We start from the raw sequence: 25,788 nt of genomic DNA, 5'->3' as shown, positions 1-25,788 counted from the left end.
TGAGACAGTAATAGTTGTGTGGTTAGAGTCAAGAGCACAGGCCAGTCACTTGCTGTTGTGTGTGCAATAAACATAGAATGAGAGAATGTCCATTGACCTGTGAATTGTTATTCACACACTTTACATGCAAGTCATTCTTAGGAATGGGAATTGCTGTGGGATACAGAATAAGAGGACTTTTTCTGTGGGGACAGTTTGAACTAGTGGGATTGTTTTCACAGGTGCAACGTAGAAGAATTGATGCTGAACCTGTGGATGTTTTTTCTTTCCCTTTTTGTTTTTTTAAGACCCTATGAAGAACGATGTATGTAGAAAACTGAGTTAAAACACTTCATGCTAGGGAAAATCTGCTCAGGGAGACTTGTATTTTGAGTTCATTAACTTGAAGCTTATAGCCCGTTCTGTGCTGGGTATTCTCAGCACTGCGATCATCGAACCTACTCCCATCCTTCTTGGCATGTAACTTTTGTTGAACATGTTTAAGACACCTAGCATGCAAAGGAAGGTGAAAAGAAAAACATAAAAGTTGAAAGCATAGGTGGGTTTATTGGAAATTGTATGTTTATTAGGCTACAGTAGCAGAAATTGCTGCCAAATAAACCCACTAACTTGAATAATATGGACATGGTAGCTGGCTAAAGAAGGCTGGGATGATTGCTTTTGAGGATGAGAAAGATCTTCTGGCTAAAACAGATTCTTCTGCTGGTGTTAGTCAGGGAATCGCGCCTGTAGTTGAGGAATGGAGAGAGGTGAGTCATGTACAGAGAATGTTTTTTAGTCTCCAGCCTGCTGTTCCAGGTCAGTGTAGCAATGGCTATTTATAAACCAAATACTCCTTTCACTGGCGGAACATTTATCTACATTTCTTTTTTGTTTCTTTGACAGAATAACCGCTCTACCTACAGGAGTTCTTCAAATCTATGGTGTTGAACAGAAGGATGCTGGGAACTACCGATGTGTTGCCACAACAATAGGCAGTAGACGTAAGAGCACTGAGGCAACACTGAGTGTTATTCCAGGTACTCAGCATGTGAGATTTTTTCACAATATTTTAGTTGTCCTGGTACTGTAGCGAAAACACTTAATTGCATTGAAGGGCTGTAACTGCCCTCTGAACCACTCTGCAAAATCATAATTTTACTTACTTATATCTTGTGGCCAAAATATTGTTCGATATATATATATTTTTACAGTTACTGAAATATGTATTTGATGTATATTTAACTTTAAGCATCCTTTAAAAATATATATAACTCAGCTTTTGTTTAATTGCCCTCATTTTCTTTGTTCTTTTTATTTATTATTTTTATTTTTATTTTTCTCCAAAGCTTCAGATTTGAAGCCTTTTCACAAGCCAGCTATTATAGCTGGTCCTCAAAACATTACGGCATCCCTTCATCAAACTGTCATACTGGAGTGCGTAGCCACAGGGAATCCAAAGCCAATCATCTCATGGAGCCGGTTAGGTAGGTCTTAAAATTACAGCATACAACATTCAGCCTGTGGAGAGGAAGTGAAACTGGAAAGAAAGGATTTCAGCAATTAGGTTACTGTTCTGAGGCTTCATGTAGTAAGCAATGATTTGTAGGTTAGGGTAGGATAAGTGAAACGCTTTGTCACGTACTTCCATACTGCTGTAGAGAACCCCTGAGGTTTCCTGAGGCTTGCCTGCTTCTGTTATCAGTCCTGAGTTGCCCCCAGTACATTATGGACAAGGTGCCGGGTGGGGCAGTGACCTCCAGGAACCTGTGAATTGGAATAGAATCACTGGTAAATTAGGGCAGATTGGAGAGACTGCATCCTAGAAAACAACCCTGTAAATGTTTCTCCCCCTATTCTCCTTAGAAGCGGCATGTGAATGGGATTTGGACTTTGTATTAATGGGCTGTTCAGACCCTGGATTGCCTTAGAGCCCAAGTAATCTGACTGGAAGAGGAAAAGAACAGAGGGAATGCAATAGGAGTAAGAATGTTCATCACTGGAACCTCTTATTGCTATGCAAATTGCGTGTTTTCACGTCACCTTTATACATACCTAAATGGGGAAGTCAAGACTATACCTGTAGAAGCAAATTGTTAAAAGTTTTCCTACCTTCTGTTTCTAGAAGCGGGAGAAATAACTGTGTTTCCTGGTTGATTCAGTAGCTCTTGTGGACAAACAAGTTTTATTTAAAAAAAAAAAAAAAAAAGGCGTGACAGTTAGCTTAAGGGTTTTTTCCTTAGAAAAATAAAATATATGGTTATCAAATATGTTTATTTTATCCTCAGCATAATTCAGATGGAGGTGGATGATCCCCATAAGTAGTGATGAACTGAATCTTAGTGCAAGACAGATGAGGAGTGTAACTGGGAAAATGGCATTAGTTTTTAGCTGTGATGGAGAATATTAGATATATCAACTTACTAAGTGGAGTAACCTGAATAGTTATCTGAATGGTCAGATAACTAAGAGTTAGGCGCAAAGCCAATACAAAATGGCAATCTCTGAAAACTCATCTGTGATTTTCCTTTGCATTTTTTGACCTTTAAACTCAAATCCATGCCATTACTATTTAGGCAACGTTATTCAGATGGGTTATTTGAGCAACTTCCTAACCAGACTTCTCCCACTGTCTCAAATAGACCATAAGTCCATTGATGTCTTCAATACTCGTGTCCTTGGAAATGGGAACCTCATGATCTCTGACGTGAAGGTGCAGCATGCAGGCGTGTATGTCTGTCGAGCCACTATTCCTGGCACACGAAACTTCACAGTAGCAATGGCAACTCTCACTGTGCTGGGTGAGCCTGCTTTGACTTCTGCTTTGTTTCAACATCATGCTTCTGTCTCGAGCTGTGCTTTGTGGGGGGTTGGATTTAGGGAGGTTGCCAAGGTGAAACGGATCACAGATCTGTGGCTGCATTCTTTTGTCTCTTGACTCACGTGAGATGCGCCAGGCACACAACATTTGAGTTATAAACTAGTAGTTCATTTGCACTTACAGAGAGGTAGGTGCAGTGTTTCGTCTGGGAAGGCTGACTTCCAAAACAAAATCTAGTGACAAAGTAAAAATTTGTAATACACCTATGTGAGTCATTAGCAGTTTGTTGTAGACTGGAGTTTGATTTATTGTTTGTATTTATAAATGCAAAATCAAAAATGTGTAGCAGTGTTGCTTTTTTGTGGAGGGAGTATGTGTTTTTAAACATGCTTTTTTCACACAAAATGAGCTTTCTGCATGGGTATATTTATGCTTGAGTGGCCTGAGGAGAGGGGCTTGTGTGTGGGAAAGTTCTTTCTTAGTCTGACTGTCCTGGCATTTATGTGGGCTTGATTGTTCTGCTTGTTACTTACCTGTAGCTCCACCTTCATTTGTGGAATGGCCAGAAAGTTTAACAAGGCCTAGAGCTGGTACTGCTCGTTTTGCCTGTCAGGCAGAAGGAATTCCTGCCCCCAAAATTTCATGGCTGAAAAATGGAAGGAGGATACACTCCAATGGCAGAATAAAAATGTACAACAGGTAAGATGTCCATTGCTGTATGAGAGGTGTGCCTGTGAAGAATACAGTTCTTATGGAAGGATGAGATTCTAGTAACAAAATATAGCCAAACAAGATATAACTCATGTAAACAAAATTAAGTGTAACATTATGGACACTGCACAGGCAGAAGGAATGCACGTTAGCCAATACCTAAAATCCTCAATGAGGATTTTGTGTTCTCTACATTACCAGGGAGGAAACTGAAGTGGTTTCACGATGGAGTTACTCTAGATTTACAGTAGTGTAGTACAGACCAGAATCTTGCAAGTTGTTTGAGGCCTGTTTCACTCCTGTATAGCAAACAGCTCATATTAAAGAGTTGGTTAAGAAATAACAACCCTAAGGTTATGCTATTTGCAGGGAGCAAGAGATTTACAGGCTTATTTTCACTGTGCCTGGCTTTGCAGGCCTAAACACGAATACTGACATGGCAGGTTTTGAGTAACACTACAGGTTGCTAAATTTCACAACAGCAAATTAATTTCTAATTGAAAAGTTTGTGAAGTACAAATCATCTAAACTCATGAAATAGAGGAAACGTAACTGTTGTTGCATTCTATAGAGCTACATTTATTCAAGATGTAAGCTTTTTTCTTTTTTCCTTTTTTTCTTCCTTTTGGATTCAGTAAATTGGTGATTAACCAGATCATTCCTGAAGATGATGCCATTTATCAGTGCATGGCTGAGAACAGTCAGGGATCGGTGCTCTCCAGGGCCAGGCTTACTGTAGTTATGTCAGAAGACAGACCCAGCGCACCTTACAATGTCCATGCTGAAACGATGTCAAGCTCAGCAATCCTGCTAGCGTGGGAGAGGCCGCTGTATAATTCAGACAAAGTGATTGCATACTCTGTGCATTACATGAAAGCGGAAGGTAAGCACTTTAATTTAATGTGTTTCTGTATACTGTTATATACTTACATGTAGTAAGAACTTGAATGTCTGTCCAAGAGGTGCTGAATTTGAATGGCTCATGATCAGGGCTTCATCAGAGCATAACAGCATAAAAATCCATATTGTAACCAACAGAAGTGCATGGGCAAAAATGCTTTAGCCAAATCATCTCGTTTGTGGGACTGATTGGTCTTCCAACTCACCTTTGTTTCACCATTCCAGTGAACAGATTTTGAAGGCAGCAATGGGCTTTAAAAGTTGGGACCTCCCTACTAATGTCTAGGTTTCCCTCCATTTGTCCTCAGGGGGAAATTCTGCCTAGCTCTCTTCCATGTGTTTGCTTGGTTAGGAAGGATAGAGCATAAACCAGAGTCCTGGAGGCTTACATAGTTGAAATTTTCACTAGATTCAGCTCTTCTGTCTATATCCCCCAGTTCTTGTGACTTTACAGATTTCCATGTGTTTTGGAGGAGAATAATTGACATGTTATTGGCTTTAGCTATTATCTCTTAGAATATTGACTTAGTGAGAAAACTTGCTCTCCTTTCACCCCTTGCTCTCCTACAGTGAGAAATATATATTCAAACTTTCAAAATATGTGGAAATAGCTGTGAACTGTTTACTGTAGCCTCTTAAATATTATATAAATTCCTATGTAACAGGGAACGGATAATTAAAAGAAAAATGACTAACTAGACATTTTTAATCACTTAGTGTTATGCGATTCCTTTAAGTTAAGGAAATCTTTAGGGTGATAGAAAACAGGCATTGTTCTTAAGTAAGAGAAGTGACTGCCGAAGGACCTGAAATTTTGTTTGGTGTGTGGCTTAAACTAAGCTGTAATGCAGCTCTGTTTTCTAGGAGGACTGATTTCTTTTTTCATTTCTATTCAGTAACTGGTTTATTCAAGGACAGGACTGCAGATGCTCAGCTCTGTGTGGAATACCAGTCTGCCATCTGCTAAGCAGAGGACAGGAAGGACAGCTTAATTACTCTAATACTGATGCAGGAATAGCTGCCTTTGCTTTTGCAAGTGGGATTTTTCAGGACACAAGAGAATTTTGTCTGAAGGAAGGAAGGAAAGAGTTTTAAAAGATAATGAGGACAAGGGGTGCGGGAAATTACCCCCTACACTTTCAGTCACTGAGGTATTGTGCTCACAACCCCCACTCAAAGCTAATATGAATAAAGTCACACTAGATAAGCTATCTGGGTAATTGTATGTCCGGTGCCAGTGTAGAGAGCAGAGACCGGGTAACTTCAAAGAAAACTGGGAAATTGTCCTTAGGGAAGCTTGTATTTGTGCAGGAAATACTCCTTCACAGTAGTGAAAAATCTAAAATTTGTTTTCTGCAAAATTGTTCTGCTGTGTCCTGTGTATACAAAGGTCGTGTCTTGTGAAATAAAAACAAAACAAAACCCATCAAATGCTGTATTATATAAACTTGCTTTCTCAAATACTCATTTTGTTAATCTTTCCAGACAGCCTTGTGACGTTTATTTCACGTAAGGCTGTTGTGTATCCTTTCACATTCAAAACTCCCCAGTGGGGAGTGGGAGGGGCTACGTTATGCAGAATAATTTCAGTGCTGGGAGTCAAAATGTGGGTGATTTGTGTGCCTTTTTAATTGCTACCAGAAGTTCTGCATCAGGGCATTAAAACAGTTTTGGCTTGTTTTGTATAGTAGAAAATATGTTTGTGTTCAAAGGCTAGTGGACAGCACTCCTGTAAAAAATAGTTACTTTCTAAGAGGCAGTCTGTCAACCTTTCAGAGGATGTTGCCCACATCAGAGGAATTATTAAAAATCTAGAGAGCATGCCTTTGTGAGGAAGTATCGCATCAGTTAGTTCTGTAATCTCAATTTTAGGGCAACTATATTTGAAGAAATGTAAATTAAAGGATAATCTTTTGATTCAGTGAGATGACATTCACACCATACCTGGGCTCAGAGTTGCTAAAATTCACTGACATTGCCATGTCTGGCTTACTTTGTAAGAATTCTGGGTACTTTGTGTAAGTGGTTTGGATCAACGTATTGCTGTCATCATTTTCTTCAGCCTGTCTTCCCTCAGTCCACCTTCACAATTTCAGACCCTAATTAATATTAAAAAGAACCTCAGATGTCTCCAACTTAACTGGAGCATATCTTACTTGCTTAAAGCTTCTTATGTGTGTAACTTTTTTTCTTTATGTATTGCACAGTGGTTTATTTAGGAACCGTATTTGTCAGTTTGAGTGAGTAAGGTTTTGTTACAAAAAATAACAAAATGCTGGTTAAGTCTCCTACTGATGCTTATGATTCCATAAGTCTGAAACATAAAGGAAACCTGGACAATACACTAATCATATGCAGTTCCTGAGAATTTTCTGTAGAGTTCACAATGTGGTAGGTGCTTTGAATACAAAAGATAGCATCACTCATCGTTTAATTTCACAACTTGAGCATTCTGCTGCTCCCCTATAAAAAGACGTTCAGGTCCTCTTCCTTATTTAAATTAAAAAAAAAAAAAAAAAAAAAAAAAAGGTGTTAATGAAGTTAGTTGAATAAACTAACAGGTGGTGTGGTGTTTTTTGGTTTGTCGTGTTTTTTGCTTTTTTGTTTTTTCTTTTTTTGTTTCCTTTAAGCAGAATATTTTGCATTCAAATCGGGGTCATAGTAGCAAGAAGAATAAGGGTCTGATGAGCGTGCATGTTGGAGTGTGTTAATTCCTTGTTAGGGATTCAGAAAAGGCACAAAGGGAACACTGATTGTGGTGGAAGGCAAGCCTTGTTCTCTATTATGGCTGTTTCATTAGGGCCTCTGCATGAGGCCTAGCAATCCATTCAATGAGAGAACAAGTCCTTTTAATTTGAGCTCAAGGATCTTGTTTGGCAGGTCAGAAATCGTGCCTTGCAATTCGTAATTAACAAGCCATTAACTAGTCTGTTGTGAGATGCTCGTAATCTTGTCTAATTAAAATGCTATCAAGTTAATTCATAAATGTGGGAAAACTTAATGGTGGAATTTGCCTTTCGTTTTGTTTATAAATTCAGTTGTGAAGAGGAGGAGCTGGCTCTTACAGCGTTTTGATTAAGTTGACGTGCATTTGGTGAATTGTTCGTTAGCACAGCAGCCTTCACCACACGTATTCCACTTTATAGCCTTCCTCTATAGGAATAAAGCCCCACAAAGACAAGACTGCTGCTTGCATTGCTATGCATATTTTAATGGGAATTGCTGAGATTTTTTTTCCTGTCTCTTTTTTTCTCTCCTTTTTTTAACAACTCATTAAAGAGCAAAACACTTTTGAAGTTCATTCTAGGCTATTCCTATTGGCCTTTTTCCAAATAAAAGGGAAAAAAAATGTCAATCAAATGTACTAGAATTTGCAGGGCTAAAATAAGATCCTTTCACTGGTTTTGTTTGGGGGGGGGGGGCGGGTTTTTTTTGTTATTTTTTTTGTTTGTTTTGTTTTGATGGAGTGAAGGCTTTGCATTCCTCCCAGTCTGCTATAGTAAAAGCTCTGTAAATAGGTTTTGAAAAAACCTCCCTGACTCTAAACAAATAGATTTGGAAGTTTGCTATGAACGATAAGGCTATTAGAGCTTGTGTGTTGTGTTACTGTACATTGGGCACAGTTTGTTGTGACTGATTCTAAAAAGGGGTTTAGAGTTGCATTCAGTGTCCCTTATTCATGAAAATCCTGAAACACCATAATCTACACCACAGCAAGGCACAGTTACTCCTGTGCATAAAAGAACTCTACTTAGTAGGTTGAAAAAATAGAGGTAGGCTGGGGAAGATCATGAAATAACTTGGTAAAATCTCAAATCAAAGTACCGTGTTGTTTAGAGATTGTCAGAAATTTTTGTTTCTTTAACCCTTGTTCTATGACAGGTTTAAATAACGAAGAGTACCAAGTGGTCATTGGAAATGATACAACCCATTACATTATTGATGATTTGGATCCAGCAAGCAACTATACCTTCTATATTGTGGCGTATATGCCTCTGGGAGCCAGTCAGATGTCAGATCATGTGACTCAGCACACCCTCGAAGATGGTAAGACAAATACCACTCATTTTAAGCGAGCATTTTTATTTGCACTGAATAGAAATGTGCAATCAAGTGCTAACATCTCCTGAGGATCCAATGACATCAGTGAGACTTCTGGATACTTGCAGTCTTAGACTGAGCTAGCTAATGAAAGGAATGAGAATAAGGTCACATTCAGGCAGGACAGCATTATATATTGTGTAGTGTCTTTTTTTACATTGAAAGATGTTTCATTAAATCAAGTAAGTAATTGTTCTAGATCTTTGAGAACTTCCTCAGTGCTGAGAATGTGTTGGAAGCCTAGGATTTTGAACTGCACACCCAGCGTGTCTTCTGGAAATTTTGAAGGAAAATTTGGAATAACAGTTTGACGTACCAAAAAAAATAAGGTGGTAGTTTTTGATGTGCGTGTGGGGGTGGTGTCTGTGCTTGTTAGCAGAATCTGAGTTTCATAAAAAAAATACTGAGTTATTTCTGCGCAGTGGTCTAACTATCCAGAACATCATGTCAACAACAAACTGTTTAGTACATCCCATTGGAACTGATTAACAAATTCTGACGCTGTTGAGCTTTGGCAACGTGGAACATTGCCCATTCCAGTTATCTGCCTGTCTCTGTGCCAGGGGTTACTATACTACCCTTACACCACGGTTGGTGGAAGGGAATATGCACAGAGTCTTCAGCACTGCAGGGGATTGTCTAGACTCCTAGTTTAAGCTTCTCCATCTAACCTTGACAGTCAGTTTGGCAAAGCAGTAAGGTGCCAATTGCCATCATTCCTGTTGGCAGCATAAGAGATGAAAATGTTGAGGGCTTTACAGAAAGGACTATACTGTATGAAGTCGACACTGTATATTAAGTCTATGCTGTATGCAGGTGAGAAGTACAAGCAGTGTCAAGCTAGTCTTAAAACAAACAAGACTCTACAAAACTTTTTAGATTATTTACTCTTTTTATTAGAAGTACCTCATCATAGGTTAAGGTGTTGGATGAGAATTTTACATCTTTTTCCTGCGCTCAATAGCTTTTGTCCTTTTCTTTCATAGTTCCCTTGAGAGCTCCTGAAATTAGTTTGACGAGCCGGAGTCCTACAGATATTCTCATCTCTTGGTTGCCCATTCCTGCAAAATACAGGAGAGGTCAGGTTGTCCTGTACCGTCTGTCTTTCCGCCTCAGCACAGAGAGCAAAATCCAAGTTTTGGAGCTTCCAGGGTCTACAGATGAATATCTCCTAGAAGGCCTGAGACCTGACAGTGTCTACTTGGTTCGTATCACTGCTGCAACAAGGATTGGCTGGGGAGAGGCATCTTTGTGGACTTCCCACCGGACTCCGAAAGCTACAAGTGTGAAAGGTAATTGTTATGTTACTGGCACGTTGGAGGTGGGGTCAGTTGCAAGCTTCATCTGAGGGCTACACATTTTTCGGACACGTAGCACAAGAATGTGAAATAGGTTTTCCCATTACATGTTCTTATTCTAATGATCTAGAAAATAGTGCGCTATGTATGATTTTGTGCATAGTCTGCACAAACTTCTGACTCCTAGAATAATAAGTTAAACACAGTTAATAGTTTTAGGATCAAATATTGGTGAGGAGCTAATCTGTTTTGTGCTTTAGATGCGACAGTAGGAGGAAAAGCTGTTACTTTTGTTTTGATCTTTGATTCTTGTCGCATGATGGTATTAACATATTTGACACAGTGGCTGGAAACTTTAAATCAAATGTTTTAGCTTGTAGCCTTGTTTCCAATGATAACAGTTTTCTCCTGTTCTACATGATTTTAATAAAAAAAAATAAAAATCAAAAAGCATAGTTCTTCAGTGTCAAACCCTTTTCTTCATTTTGGACATTACACAGTGGAGAGGCTGAATTCAAAAATGTTTTTTTCCTGATATATCATAAATTATGCTTTTAGATTAGCTATAGGGAATCAAACATCCTAATAAAGAAGAATGAACTAGAATGAAAATCTTGAGTGAACTTAGGAGTGAGGGACGACCACATTTTTGCATAGATCTTTTTCTCAAATACCATATTAATAATGATAAGTATATTTCTCTAAAACCAGCACCAAAGTCGCCTGAGCTGCGCTTGGAGCCAATGAACTGTACAACCATTACAGTACAGTGGCAGCAGGACTCTGAGGACACTGCAGCTATCCAAGGGTACAAGCTGTATTATAAGGAGGAGGGCCAACAGGAAAACGGACCAATTCTCTTGGATGCCAGTGATCTGGAGTATACTGTCAGTGGTTTAGGTGAGTGTATAAAATACTCCTTAACTGTTCTGGAAGACAACAAAACCAAGGGACGTCCTAGGGATCTTAAATGTTCAGACATATAATGCAACAGTGTTAGGTATGGCCGTGTATTTTCCCAACAGTAAGTTTTGCAAGCTTGAGTTATGCTGCTGGTGGAATAATCCTATCCCTAAATATATGCTGCACAGTGCTCGGATAACCAGGTCTTGTAAATCTTGTATAAGTTGGAAGAAAAAATACCAAAGATTTTTCTCTGGTGTTCCTAGCCTTTGTCTCTGTTATTTGTAGCCTTTTTCACACCTACACTGCTCTACAGGCACTGTTTGTCACTGCGGAATTGCTGTAGGACACACTACTGTACATCCTTGAAAATTTTACTGGGATACTGCAGTAAAAATGAACTACAATTATCTTAAAATATTAATGGGATAGTAACATGCATGGTGTGGTAGTTAGTAGTCCCTCTGAATGTTATTTCTTTTATATTTTAAGTGGTACTAGTAAATATTTGCAGGACTGAACACGAAGATTAGAGTACAGAGCTTTCTGAGTCCCACTGGAGTCTTTCCATCGATCACCAGGCTCTGTTTCCTTCTGTAGCTCTTGCCAAGTGTATCAGTACAGATGTCTTGATATCACCCTTAGTTAGAAGGTGCTTCTGTTTGTATATAAAAAAGAGACTTTTTTATAAAATATATGATCTATAATATAATCAGGAAATGTATTCTAGGACTTGACACTTAGTATTTGAAATGTGTTGAGATAGTTTATTAGGGGTAGTGTGGAGAATTAATCTTTACTAAATTATCAGAATTGACCTGCAGTCTTAACTAGGTCAAATGGCCTCTTGACCATGCTTAGATAATTCTCATCTGCTGCATACAGTTGAGATACTATTTTAGGGGAGAGCATTCTGGTCTGTTAACTGGACAACTGACCATCTGTGACCATTCCTAGCCAGAGCATCTGTCAGCAGCTGACTGTTTAACCGAGCTGTGAGACAAAAGAGCAGTGGGTTGGAAGGATGTGGTGTCTGTGTCCTAGGACATAAATGCATTTTTTGGTTTTCTTGTTATGCAGTTACTAAACAATATTTTCACATAGGCAAACTCATTAACTGTGTGGCACCCTTCCCCCCCCCCCAAAAAAAAAAAAAAGTGAATTTTCTCAGTATACTAATTTTCCTCAAATTAGGATATAGTTTTACAGAATTCTATATGTTTTTATTGGGTTTCCCTTCTAAGCACATAGAGGAGAAAACAAAAGCAAAGTGAGTTTGGGAAACAATGACATTCACATTGGTGATTGATAGCATTGATGATGTAACTACTGTAAATGACTTTCAAATGGCTACAGGACTCCTGATGGAAAGATAAGGATGATAAATCAGAATCAGCAATGGCAGTGTAAAACAGGTTTCAGTGACTGAACATAAAATACGTCAATAAGAATATTATGCCACATTTTAATCTCTTGCTGGTTCCTACCTTATGTTTTTGAAAAGTGATCACTTACTCCAGTGTTACATCTCCCCAGTTACTTCTGTGTATTTTTTAACTGGGTTATTTAGCATGACAGTCACCATGTAAATAGAATTAAATGATCTGATCAGTGTCAGGGCTGCCTTTTTCAAAATAAGTATTCACAGTTTCACGTATACATTTGTTTGTGTTAAAGGTCTTGGCATTTATTTTTCAATAGCAGGCCATTTCCCAGACAAGTGTAAAATTCCATTATCACTTGAATTTGCCACAGGAGCAGACTCCTGAGTGCATACCATGCATTTTTGCCTCTATTTTTAATTCTTCCTTTGCTTCTTCCTGCTCTAGAAAGTTCTGACTCTTTACTTAGCAGCAAGTCTTTCGTTACAAGACTTGATGAATCTGCTGTTACAGGTTCTGTTTTGATAATGTTTCAGAATGTGTGTTCAGAAGTTGAAGTGAATTTGGTTGGTGGAAGGGTTTGTTTGGGAAACTTCATTCTGTGGCTTCAAAAGTCAAAGGGAGTGTCCAGAGAAGGTCATTTCCCACTTTTCAGTGTCTTCAGATCAATTTTTCTTAAAGAATTTTAAGCATGTGCATATATATCCCTGCCTCAGTATCACCAGTAATCACTGTTGCACTAGGTATTTATTTGCCTGCCACAGCTCACTGCGCAGCCAAATAATGTCCATTAGGAGGGTAGAGCCTACACAAGAGGAGCAGTGGCTCTGAAGAACCCATTTTAGGCTTATTTGGTTTACTGGAGCCAGGAACTCTTTATAACTATGTGGCACGACTGATGGGAACCTCCTTCTGCAACCTGCATCTAGAGAGATGAAAATCATGCAGCTTCTTGCTTGTCAGACTCAGGAAAACGTGATCCATGATGATGCTGCAACACAAGAACACAGTTCTTACAGCTGCCAGGAATTAATTATAATTAAAGAAAAATAATAGTTCTTCTGCTAGTAGCAGCAATATTTTTACTAATTAAATGGATGCCTCTGGGGATGGGGGAATGCAACGTGTTCTTGTGCCATTAGGGCCTTTTACACTTGGAGTGAGGGAGGGAAGGAAGAATTCACTCTGCAAATTCATTCTTCTTTAGTTGCTCACTGAGAGCTCTACCACCTTGTGTGATGTAGTTACAGCGAGGGTTTCAGAAAGTTGCTCTTAGGTGACAAAGCCAACGAAGGATCTCACTGAATGCATGCAGAGCAGGAGGCAAGCAGGTTGTGGCAGAAATGTGTACACCCGAGGTGCTCTCTTGTTTCTGTTGCATACAAGATGATATCACGCAAAATAACCGTTTTCAGACAGAAAAACCTTAGGGGACGGAAAAACTGGTCTGTTAGCTTTGGTGAAAACGCCTTGAGCATGGGAGCACACATACCTGGGCCTTGCCCTGGCGCAGGGCCCTCCCCGGGAGAGCCTGTGCAGCGGAGCATCCGCGCTGGGCACCGCAGCCCCCCAGGAGCTCCCCGGGCGGGGGCACTTGCAGGCTGCAGGGGCTGGCCAGGGCTTGCCAGGTGACTGGAGGACCATGAAATGGAGCCCAGCTGCTTCTTTTATATATATGTGTGGGTATGTTTAATATATACATATATATATATATATATATATATACATACACACACATACATACATACATATGTGTATGTATAAATATAATAATAATAATTGTTTGGTGGTTCCTGTGAGGCTTGGAGAGCCTGCAAGTCTTCTGTCTGCGAAAGCTGCTTCTATGCTGACCGGGGTTACCTGAAGGTGTGTGGCATGAGGGATGTCACAATCCCTTGCTGCTTCTCCTGGTACTCCAGTTTTACATTATCTACTGGCGTCCTCCTACTCAGTCCAGTTCCTCTGGAAAAATACTTACGTAGTGACAGACTCATTTATGCAATATACTCCGTGTTATCAAAAAGTTGAGTAGCGATCAGCAGAACTTCCTTGCTTCCCTGAAACTCTTCTTTGTCCTACCCTTTTCTAGTTACAGAGAGGAGAAATGAGGAAAAGTGTATTTCACCCCTCACTTGGACAAAATACCTAAGTGCTTTTGTGAAGAATTTGTCAAAGTCTGTATGATGCAAAGACATGTTTTGTGACCCTGCATAACACTCTGCTCTAGACAGGGGGCTTGTGCAGAAGAATTAACAAGTTTCCTACTACATTTAGCATTCCCCCAGAGATTTGGCCTTCAGTTGTTTAATTTCCCCTGGATCTATTTATATTGCTTTATAACCGTGATTATAGCTAAGTTTTAATCAACAGCAGCAAAAATAAGGTCAATCTACAATCTATAGAAATGGAATAAAGATATAAAAGAAGAGTCAGCACAAAGAATTACTCCAACTGAACTGTCAGATGCATGTCACCCAAGTGCCTTTTGAAGTAATTTCCCAGAAGTGCTTATGAAGTTTCATAAAGCAGTTAATATAATGGTCTGATATGACATAGTGCTTTGATTTTTTTTCTCTCCCAAACATATTGCGGGGTATGCAGGAGGAAGTGTACATCTTAAAAACTTTAGCTTTAATGCCATCTTTCTCATTAAGAGCTGCAAATGTTGTAATATGGAGAAGGAATATTCTAAGAGCATTGTCTATTTTTTTCATTTCAGCTCATGACTATTGGTGTGTCAAGATAGCTATTTCTGGTAGCTAGAGCTGTGTAATTTCAGTTTGATCCCAGGTTTTGTTTGTGTCAAAACGTAGCCTTGCATATTTGTATCTGAAAATTTTGGGATATCCAAAATTGCATATGTGGGAATTGATATTACTGTATGGTTATAAGTTACTGTGAAAATTTAGCTTGGGATTCACATACAAATTTCAAGCAGCCAAGCATTTGAATGGTTTACTGAAATGATGTGAAAAAACCTACAACTTCAGCATTTTTTTTTTTAAATTCAGTTAATTATGCTCAAATACAATTTGATAAAGTATTTTCTAGTATTGCAGGTCTTTATTTTTGTTTGAGATACTCTATGTCAAGTCAGACATTCACATTTCAGAAATTGCAGCAGTCTTAAAATAAATAAAGAAAAATCAGAAATGATGTCAGTTCTTAATAAAGAATAACTAAAAGCTCGATTTTTGTTTTGCTTATAATAGCAGATGAGAGTCCTGTGTGCTGTGTATGCTGCAGCCATTATACCTACATGGTTGCGTAGTGAAAACTGTCTAATAGCTCAGTAGGTGACCAGGACAAATATTATCATTTATTACCACTGTTTACAGCTGGGTCAGTCCAGTGTTTACTCACACTGATTACATCCTTAAACTAAACCTCTTATCTGTCAATTCTCCTGATTGTGTGTAACAGGCTTGCTACTACAACTTATCAGCTAAAACATGAGGGATTTGCTGAGCAAGGGGAGGAGGAATTGGTTGAATGGCATAGTAATAAACCCCAAAGAAGTAGGTTGGGTGTGCTTAAAGCAGCCTTTTCCTCAGCTGTGGCCTCTTACTCTTTTGCAGACGTGGCAGTTTGTGTATTTGTATTTAACAGTCCCAAACTCTTGGGCTAGTCCTGGTATGATATGTTTCTACTACGCGTCAATAAACAAGAGGCACATTCCTTGCTTCATAGTCATGAAAGGCAGACCTGTCACCACTTTAAATGAGCCTGCCTTCCAAAGGCAGACATGGCATATCTGCATATCATTTTTTCCTTGTTTCTTTTTTCTGGATTTAGAAGGAGCAGGGGAGAGAAACCCTTATGATTAAAAGTCACAAAGGTGGGCGGGGGGCTTTGCTACACTGAAAGTCTTTTTTGCCTATAAAATATCAGAGCCAGTGCTGCTTTGATTAGCTTTTGTACCTTTTATGTACAGAGCTATATTGCATTTATGGGCTGTAAGTGTAAATAGTGATCATATATTTATTTATTTACTATTTTTTTTCCTGTTCTGTGGTTGGTATTTACAAACTGGTGCATTATATTTTGTTTCAAATGTCAGTCAGTGCTAGCAGCTTCTCTAGCTAGATTTGTAGCAGGGAGTTCCTTTTGATTCAGGTTTATTCTTGGATGTGTGAAAACTAGGCTGGGTGCCAGGGGCAGGCAAGGAGTGAAACCTTTGTCTTGTGCAGCATTTTTGACTAAGTAATTGTTGGTCTGTGCACAGCGTGGTGTGTGCCAGGACAAGGCGGTTTGGGAGCAGCAGGAGGCTGTTTTAGAGCAAATTCACTGAGATGAGGTGCCCAGACAAACAGATTCGCAGACTGACCCGCTTCCTTAAATTCCTGCCTCTCTTATGGAAGAAAAATAAACTGCTCTGTTCAGATGAAAAATCGATTCACTCGGGTTATAAATTGAATTTTTACCAAGCAAAACTGAAGCTCGCTTTTACTGTATGTCCCTTTGTTGGAGCTTATTGGCATGGCATCCATTACAACAACTGTGTGTCTGGCTCCACTTTATTTAAGCACTCCTAGAGATGACGGAGTGGGAATCCTGGATAAATATCAGCTTGTTTTTGAGCAGATTTGCTCAAGAGAGGCCAGTTAACTATCAGCTGCTAATGCTGCATACTTATTGTGCAGTTCAAGTGCCACATCTATAAAAATGTAGTGCCTGCCTTCCTGTGCAGTTCTGTGCTTATATTCCTCTTGCACTGCGCTCTGTCACGTTTGTCTCATAATTACATACGTTCAGCTTAATTTTTGTTCTCAGAAAAAGAGATTACTTTGATTATCACATTCTTTCTGACACTACAACCTTAATTAAATAAATTTGATTTATTGGCTCTTTTTGTTTTTTTCTTAGATGACTTCATAAGAACATCTGCCTGCGTTTTTGAAAATAAATGTTATTTCCACGCAGTTGATTTGTAATGGAAAGCTTTCATTAATGTTTAGTGAATTTGACAATATGAAATTACACCACCAAGTCTCTCAATAGTTTACTGGTTTAGGCAGCAGTCAAACTTAATGGGTGCTGAAATACTGAAATCTGTAAAATCTACATTAGCAGCATAACTGTTCAGGTGTCGATTAAAATGCTACATATGACAAAATAGGGCAAACACTCATTAAGAGAAATCTCTGGGCTTCTATGAGTTAAATGCAGTCATGAAATAGTTTTAAAACTGATGGAGAATTATTTGTCTACATGGTAAGATTGATTTGAGGTCAGAAAGATGTACTCTTGCTCTCTTAGATAGTTAAGATCTTTCAGAAATGGGTAGATTCTGCGTTGGAAGGATTGCCTAGCATTTTTTTAATGTAACCTTCTCAAATGTGCTGCCTGAACTACTTTGTTTGAATCCATTTATCTGGGAAAATAGTCCTGACATCCTCATTTGGACATGCCTTGACTTTTGCAGTGATACAATTTTAACTTCCTAAGTTAGTCACACTTTAAAGGGGAGGGACAGGGTGAGGGAAGAAATAGCCAAGTGAAGATTGAAGAGTGAATGTACTGTACTTCAAAAAACAAAAGAGAGTGTTAAGACCAGTTAAGCCTGGCTCTCTAAAGAGATAGTGGGAGCTGTCAGGATGAAGGAAGTTTCATTATTGCATAGGACGATGCCATGCAACAATTTTATAGATTAAAAACATCAAGGCTTTACTAAGACAACATCAGAGATTATCTTACATGGGCCCGCTCCAGTAGCTTGGAGGGTTACTGGCTGTATTTTGGGAAGACTCTCCCTTTATCAGCTGTCCCTGACACTGAGTTGGGTGCAGTTGTTTTCACTCGGGACATCAGACTAATTATTTTGCACATCAGGCTAATTGTGTTGCAACCCTAAGAACTGGAATCAAGGGGGCTGGGCAAAGCGCTGAAAATTGGAGGGGATGTGATTTGCAATCAGGCAAGAGAACGTGCCAGCTTCTAGTACAGCAACTGTATGTCTTCTTCAAAGTATTTCAAAGGAAAGTTTTCTGTGGTGGTAAAGGAAAATGCTTGCAGGAAATGCTCTCTGCTGCTCTGTGCTCTTGGGCTAGAAATTCCACCATTTAAAGCTAACCCTGTGTGGGAATTCAGTTGGGAAATTGTGTCACGTTGATTGAGTAACAGTTAGGATGTATGCAAATAGTGTTTCATTGTTCATTTGCTGGAGCTGAAGGTTAAAATTTGCTTGATGAAAAGGACACGCTGATCACTATTTGAAGTAATTTACAGTTTTCTTGATGTAAAGAAAAACTCCCAAATTTGCTTTTGAAATGTTTTAACTATTCCAACCAATATGTAATAACATATTTTTAATAGATATATTTTTAAATGTTACCAATAAATAAAGAGTAATTTATTGGAATTGGAAAATACAGTTTTAAAGGAAAAGAGCAAGCAGGTAAAATGGCAGGCATGATCCGATAATTGCTTATGTTTCTTAAAAAACAAACAAACAAACCACCACCAACAAAAAAAACACCCAACTATGTACGTTATGTTATACAACCTATCTTTTTAGATCTAAACGGAACTTTAAATACGGTAGTTTTTCTTTTTCTTAAGTGGGAGGATTTGTCTCTGGGAGACAGCATTATTTAATTTGCTATTTATTGGACTTCATTAGTAAAATACTTAAGTCCTGGATTGCAAAGAAACTGCTCCTTGGAGAAGGCTTAGAGAAAACTCCTGTTATAGGAAATTAAATCAACATTGTCCATTAATCATACTGCATGTCAACCCCCAGACCTTGCTTGATTGTTCTTGGTGAATGTGAGGAACCATTAGATGTGTGAGGTCCTTAAAGGTCTGAGTAAGTCAAAGGGGAAGAGTTTAAAAAAATGCCACCATTAGCACATGAAAGAGACTTCAGAGTGGACAGAAGAAAACATTTGCTGTACAGGGCTAGTTACATTTCTTAATTTTTTCCTCTGTGTTTTTTTTTTTTTTATTATTATTATTATTGTTATTTTATTCCTTTGTTTAACAAAAATTCAGATGTTGTGCTTGAAATGTTAACTTTATTTTCTCCTGATTTTTTTTTCTTTAACTTTTTTTTGGGATTATGTCACTGCTTTTGATAAAGTTGTATGGGAAAGTTAACAGTGGGGTTTCTTTATGAAATCTGTGTTAGTGATAAATAAGTGCACTTCTAAAGCTGAGCTAATGTGCTTTCTGGTAACTTTCCTGCCCAGAGTAACACCTTGGTTAGAGTGAATTTGCCATGGCATTACTGCTAATAGAAGCGTTTTTCTATTTTGGGAAATGATGCAGTTGTGGAAAAGCCAATGTTTTTTCAGGCTGTCTGGAGTCACGCTTTTGTGGCAAATGAAGACCGGGTATGTGGGAAGTGGGGAAAAAAGCAATCTTGTGTTGGAAGATGAAGCTTTTGCTCTGAAGCTTTTCTTCCAAACCTCTGGGTTTTTTTTTGTTTTGTTTTGTTTTTGTTTTGTTTTGTTTTGTTTTCATCTAGGAAAAATGTTTAGTAGAAAAAAGTTTTGCATTAGAAAGCATATTTCAGCATTTATACCCACTTCCACAGTATTATTGCCATTCTTATAGCTGAATGTTGTACCTTGACTCAAGCTGGTTATAATTACAAAATCAAGACATTTGCTACTGCACGTTTTTGTAGAAGCTATGACAAGGAAATATTTTTTTCATCCAGTTTGGTAGATCAATGGAAGACTTGGATTTTCTGTCAGTTCCGTGCAACCACTTATGCATGTAGTGGGTCTTTGTGCAGCTGCCTTATTATATATTCAGACAAGGGGGCAGATATAAAATATTGTTTAGAAATACATCTCAAAAATACCTGCACACCAAATACCAGAGCTTTATAGAAAGGCGGTGGAATTGGAAATGCTGAGGAGCAGCAGAGCCGATGGTAGGAGGATGTGTACGGGGGAAGAGAGGCAGATAGGTGAGTGTTGTGCCTGTTTGCCCATCAGTTCCCACCTTATCCTTCCCATGTTTAAGACACAGGAAGAAGTGTGCTTGCACCCTGTTGCCTGGCTCTGTATCTATGTGTCTATATTTGTAAGTCTGTGTACAAGATGCTAGGGGGAAAATGGGATATCTACTGGCTGCCTGACCTGGCTCTGTGTCTTAGTCTAGCCCAGCACTTGTTCATCAAAAATACACGTCCTACTGTATCGGTCTGTTCGTATTACTTTTCATTTTCATGGCACTTGCTAATGTTGGCCTAACCTAGGATTTGCCTTCCTTCGTGTCTTCTAGTCTTCGCCTTGCTGATCATGTCCATCTAACTTTTCTCCCATCAGCCCTAGCACTTCAGTAGCAACAACCACATGCTTTGGAAAACCCATGGCTGTAGCACTCCCCGTCAGTTACTTGTGCTGAAACACAAGGAAGAGAAAGGCTGTTTTGGTGCAGTTGGAGCAGGTACTGATGCTTTAAACTGAATGTGGCACGCTATTCCTCAAAGCAGTGCCAGAACTGCCCCGTACATTACCAGATTGCTGGCTTTGCATTCAGTCTATTGTATAACAGCTCCCCCTTGAGGGAAATGTCCTTTACTAATAAATCCATGACATGGCTGTTCCATCCATCAGGGTTTTGTGTGGATGGGTTTGGGGTTCATGCTTTCTCCGAACTGTATAAAATGAAGGAGATTCCCGGGGACCACGCTGCATCCCACCTAGCTGGCCACAGCTGGCAGTACCAAGGGGGTTCTGCCTGCTGTGCCACCTGGGCAGTCACTTCATTCTCTGAGCTCATCAGAACACAGTTTGGAGCCCGACAAAGTAGCAAAAACTCTTTTGGAAGAAAATACCCCATGTTCCTCATGTACCTGTCTGTGCTGCCACCCTCTGCTTGCGCTAACATTTGCGTGGTTGCACAAGGACAGGGAGGGAAGTTGCCCCGCGTGAAAACTCAGCAAGGGGAGGTTGTGGCAGGAGTGAGTGCCCGAAGGGTGAGGGGCAGCAGGCTGGCTCCTTTCAGCAGCAGTGTTGGCTAATGTTGCTTTAAAATGCTCATCAAACTGCAGGCTCAATTTAGCCTTTATAAAACTGAATTAATGATGGGAAAACCTTTTAATTGTACAAAGGAGGATAGCTAGCTAAGAGTTAAGTAGCTTTGTGTTTATTTTACTGAAGTAATCAATCAGCCAGACTGCTTTCTATTTTCCAAGTATTGTATAAACTTCATATGCAGAGGAATTACATCAAGATTGTTTTGTTCTCCCCTTTTCAATCAAGATAGCAATATAGCTTGGATTTAAATTTTGAACGGGTTAAGAAAGATAACAAAAATAACCTTGTTTATGAGCAGTCTCCCAGTCTTTCATTTACTACCTTTCAGCTTGTTAATGCAGTGTTTGACATGTATTCAATACTTGTTCCTCACAAAACTAACTAATTAAAAAATATAGCAGGTATGGTGAAAGATTTAAACTACAGCTGGTTTGTGGTCAAACATTTTGACAATTACTTTGCTTCCAATGAGAAGTGATTTTGTTTGGAAAAAAAATCAAGAAAGAAAAACATTTTTAAGGCCAAATTCCTGTATATATAATTACAGAAAATACCTAAAACGTATAAAAGCATCCTTGGAAAAAGGGACACAATCTGTGGAAAGTCTGTTCCAGGTCCTGTGAGGATGCAATTTACTTTTCCATGTTGTTATTGCTATTCTGAGCATCCTTTAAAGTACAGTAATACTTACCTATAGTAAGTAGTATTTACATTCAAACATTTTATAATCCATTTCCAAGTGGGAAAAATACATGAACTTTTTTTTTTTTCCTTCACAAAACATCACAAAGTATAAAGAAATAGTAGGGCTATGTTTTCAGCCAGAAGAGCAAAAAAAATTTCAGAAGTTTTAGGAAGCCTGAAAATTTTCAGGCTACTCTTCTTGTTCAAACGTTTCTTTGCACATACAGCAAACAACATTTTGTAGGAGGGTAGTAGTACTCAGAACACAGTTCAGAAAATTACTCTTTACTAAAGCATTTGAGTTTTTGAGAATATTAGGGTGAAATTCACAATGTGCATGAGCAGGTAGACCCTTTCTTTCTACACCACCTGCAAGGGCAGTCTGTGGTGCTCTCAGGAAGACTGGTCCAGAGGTTTGGTCTTAATTAAGTAGTCTTCAAATAAACCGTTAACATCTATTTAACTAAAAGCAGCATTAACTTGCACAACTGCTGCCACTAATATAGACTTAGTAATCCTGCTGGTGAATTATCTTACAAGTACGGAGTCCTGGCCTGGGAAGACATGGAAACAAGATGAGGATTTGTACCAAATTTATGCTCACTGAAATCATTCAGGAAGCAATAGAAATGTGTAGTGTATTGGGCTTCATTGCCTGGAGATGAGCTGTCACTTACTGTATTCTTTTAATAAACTTTTCTGCAAATTCCCACTACAAAACTGCTGATGAATAGTTCGTGCCATTGTGCCAATGAATATAACAGCAGTGCATGTTAGAGCCAAGGACATCATAGGGTCTTGGATACTTTTCTGATCATTACAAATGGAAATTTTCTTTAGGGCATGTTTTACAAGTCCAGGATGTTGCTGTATGAAAATGTGAAAGCTAAAAATAACCCTGCTGTGCCAAACCACTAGGGAGGTTGTTCAGCATAATCTAAATGTAATTAAAATGAATACCCTTGTTAAATGTCAAAGGCGTGCAACCAGTGAGACTAGAAAATGAGGCAGCTAAGAAGATAGTGAGGGGAAAGTAACAGACACATTCATATGTGGAGAGAGATACCACAGTGCATCTCGTGGCTGAGGAAGCAGAGACCTGTGTCCTCGTTACTTAAGGTGAAATTACCTGCTGAGCGAAGGCACGTGAGGAGGACTCTTTACGAGTGCTATTAGCTGTCTTCCTGAAGGCAGCCTGATGCCAGCCTTTTTTTTGTTTAGCCATTCTTAATACATCTGGATATAACTTCAGCAAAGTAAATAAGAGAGCTGCTATATTAGAACCAATACATGCGTATCAGACTGTTAGTCTAGGACAAATGCATCCGTTTAGCAAATTTGCTCTAAAACTTGTTAGTCTTCAAGGTTAACTTGCCTCTCCACTTTGTATATAGCAAATGTTCAGTTCTCAAATAACTGTGCATGCCACATATCCTGTGCACAAGAAGTGGAGATGAGCTCTTCTCTGTCTTCATACTGCATCACTGTATTGGTGTGTGACAAATGCAAGGGATTGCTCTGAGAGCGGGAGCATGTGTGGCCCTCAACGCCTGCAAAAACACAACTTCGCACTGAAGGTTAGACTCCAATTATGTATATGTGTAGCTGGTAGGGGCTGTGTAGCTAATATTTGTCGTAATAAAAATAAAATGGTTTCACTTTTACCTATTTTATGCTTAATCATTGCTTGTTTTACTTTTAGGACTGACTTGCTTTCCATATAGCAATTTGCAAATGTTTTAGTGTAGTTCCTCCTTGCCCTGGCAAGGAAGAGCTCCAGGGTGATGGTTATTTGCCCTACCTGAAAATTCTGCATGCTGTAGCCATGCTTCCACAGCACAACTCCTAAAGGGTGAGATCCGAGATGAGTCACCAGAACACAGATGTTTTTGCAATGAAACTGTGCACCTCCTAGAAAGTCGCTGTGGTGCAAGTAATGATAGATAGTGTTTTCATTTTGCTGCTCAGAAGGGTCAAAATGGCATGGGGAGTCCATGACAGATCAGTAGAAAATGTTGGTTCTGTAAGAAAATTTATTTCATAGCTTCAGGGGAAAGTGTGGGTGCTGTGAATAGATTTCCTTTGTCATTGTGTAAAAATGTGTCGTTTGTAAGGTGATGCTGGATGTCAGGCAGTCAGTGCGTACATATTATAGTGCTTGGTATCTAAACAGTTGTTAAGCCAAACTTGCCAGACTGCTCACTGCACTGTGCTTAGATGCATTTTCAGGAAGCATTCCTCTTGGTGCGAAGGTCAGACACGCTGTCCACGCTTCCTTTCCTGCTGCAACACAGAAAGGCCAGTCTTGGCGGGGGGAGACCATCTTTTCAGTCTCTGTCTTATGGAAAAGAACTATTTGTAGCCCACCCCTTTCTTGAGGGTGCTTGTAGCAGGATTATAATTATTATTAAATCAGCCTCTCTCGTGTCTGTCTCCAATTAATTGTTCTGTCTCTCGTGTACAAGTCTTACATACAGCTGTACGTAAGGATCCTGTTGTATGGGGTAGCACGTCCTATTTGCAGCAGTGTACGAATTCTCGGTGAACATATCTGGGCTAGTAACTGGGCATATTGGAGGCTCTGCTGGCTCTTTCGGACGTTCCTTCCCTCCCCCTCTCCTTCCCTTTCTTCTTCCAGCGATGGCCTCTCTACATAATTCCATTAAAGTGATTGTGCTCCGAGGGGTGGACTGAGGGGCAGTGCTCTCATCTTTCAAAGCAGGACCAATGAGCTATGTGCTTTCCACTGGGCAGTAACAAAAGAAAAGGTCTCTTAGAAGAAAAGACGAGCACAAAAGATCAAAATTAGGTGTTTGTCCAGGCCTCTGGTATTGCTTTCAAGTTAGCTTTTGAGGGCTCACTTTGAAAATGGTGAGCCAGGCTAGTTAACATAAGGATGTCTGCTAGTTTTAGAGTGTGTTGTTAGAATAATATTGGAAGAGAGCTTTTTGCTTGTGTAATTTAACAGTTCCCTAAAGCATGAGAGAAGCCCAGAGACTGATCAAAACCTGTGCAGGCACAGCAGTAACGTGACACGGCCCGTACAAAAATGGAGCCAATTGGAAGTCCTTAAGATTTGCTTAATTTCTTTTGTAAAGATTAGGGACATTTAAATCTTTCTGTCACTTCTGTGGTCTCTAAAAGGCCCAAATGCTGGATGTTGGGAATTTATCCTCTAGCCCTCCCCTCACTTCTTTGTATAACGCTGCCATTGCTGACTGTGGGCAGTAGGAGAGGTGATGTTTTTACTGCAAGGGGGTGTGAGGTGTTATTTGTCCTGGGGCCCTCGAAGGGGATAGCGCGGAGCTACAAAAGGGATACAGACCCTTTTCACATTTAGACAAATAAGCGAGAGCCATCCAAAGCCGTGGAAAGCCAGACCGTTTAGCTGAATCAATTCATATATGTCATACGTTCTGGTTTCTACCAAAATAAACCTTCACAATGTTGTAAAAAGAACAAATTGCTTAGTTTCCTCTTCAGTTATTTGGTTTGCAAAGGAAAACATCAGTATCACAGACAGGCTTTGTTTTAACTGTTTAAAGTTACCTTTAAGTTGAAGAACAAGCCATATAGATGTAAAATGTTGGCGATTTGTAACTTTTCAGAAACTACTTCAGTCTGATATTAAAAAGTTATTATTTAAAATGTGTGATCAAATTAAGTTCCAACTCCTTTAAAGAAAAAAGGCATTAAATATCATTATCTGAAACTTGTAAGAATGCTTGGAAATTACATATCCAGAGCCTGGACGAGATTTTAAAAGCCATAATATAACAGGATTGATAAATTTGTTTATTTGCTTAATCATATGTACCTGAGCAATGTAAAAAGGCATTCTTTGAGGGGAAAAAAAAATAAAATTAAATCCAGTCCTGAAAATCTGAGAGGGAATACCTGTTTTTTTTTTTTTTGTAGGGAAAAGACCTGAATTTGTGTCATCCTTCTCCTTCCCAGCTTTATGTTACTGTTTGGCTTGATGTGCCTTTCTCTGGCCCTTTTGTCTAGTATATTTG

General features: G+C 39.2%; 1 protein-coding gene and 1 long non-coding RNA gene across 3 annotated transcripts in view; one reads left to right on the top strand and one right to left on the bottom strand.

Annotated features, from left to right (window-relative positions):
• The window catches only part of PRTG (protogenin), an 81,122-nt gene that overhangs the window by 34,513 nt on the left and 20,821 nt on the right, over positions 1–25,788 (top strand). For both annotated transcript variants that reach the window (XM_038184942.2, XM_072043495.1), the window contains 8 exons: positions 886–1,019; positions 1,329–1,466; positions 2,622–2,780; positions 3,340–3,499; positions 4,147–4,394; positions 8,294–8,458; positions 9,499–9,804; positions 10,522–10,710. In XM_038184942.2, coding sequence (XP_038040870.1) covers positions 886–1,019; positions 1,329–1,466; positions 2,622–2,780; positions 3,340–3,499; positions 4,147–4,394; positions 8,294–8,458; positions 9,499–9,804; positions 10,522–10,710 — 1,499 coding nt within the window. The remainder of the gene's footprint in view (positions 1–885; positions 1,020–1,328; positions 1,467–2,621; positions 2,781–3,339; positions 3,500–4,146; positions 4,395–8,293; positions 8,459–9,498; positions 9,805–10,521; positions 10,711–25,788) is intronic.
• On the bottom strand, positions 557–2,148 carry LOC140003439 (uncharacterized). The gene is made up of 4 exons (XR_011812059.1): positions 2,092–2,148; positions 1,625–1,746; positions 1,413–1,519; positions 557–726 (listed from the first exon to the last, which is right to left on the bottom strand). It is a non-coding gene; the product is annotated as an uncharacterized lncRNA (long non-coding RNA).

Source organism: Anas platyrhynchos, chromosome 11 (genome assembly GCF_047663525.1).
Source record: "Anas platyrhynchos isolate ZD024472 breed Pekin duck chromosome 11, IASCAAS_PekinDuck_T2T, whole genome shotgun sequence".
Lineage (NCBI taxonomy): Eukaryota > Metazoa > Chordata > Aves > Anseriformes > Anatidae > Anas > Anas platyrhynchos.
The sequence above is the reverse complement of the archived record's forward strand: the minus strand, read 5'-3'. Positions and strand labels throughout refer to the sequence as shown.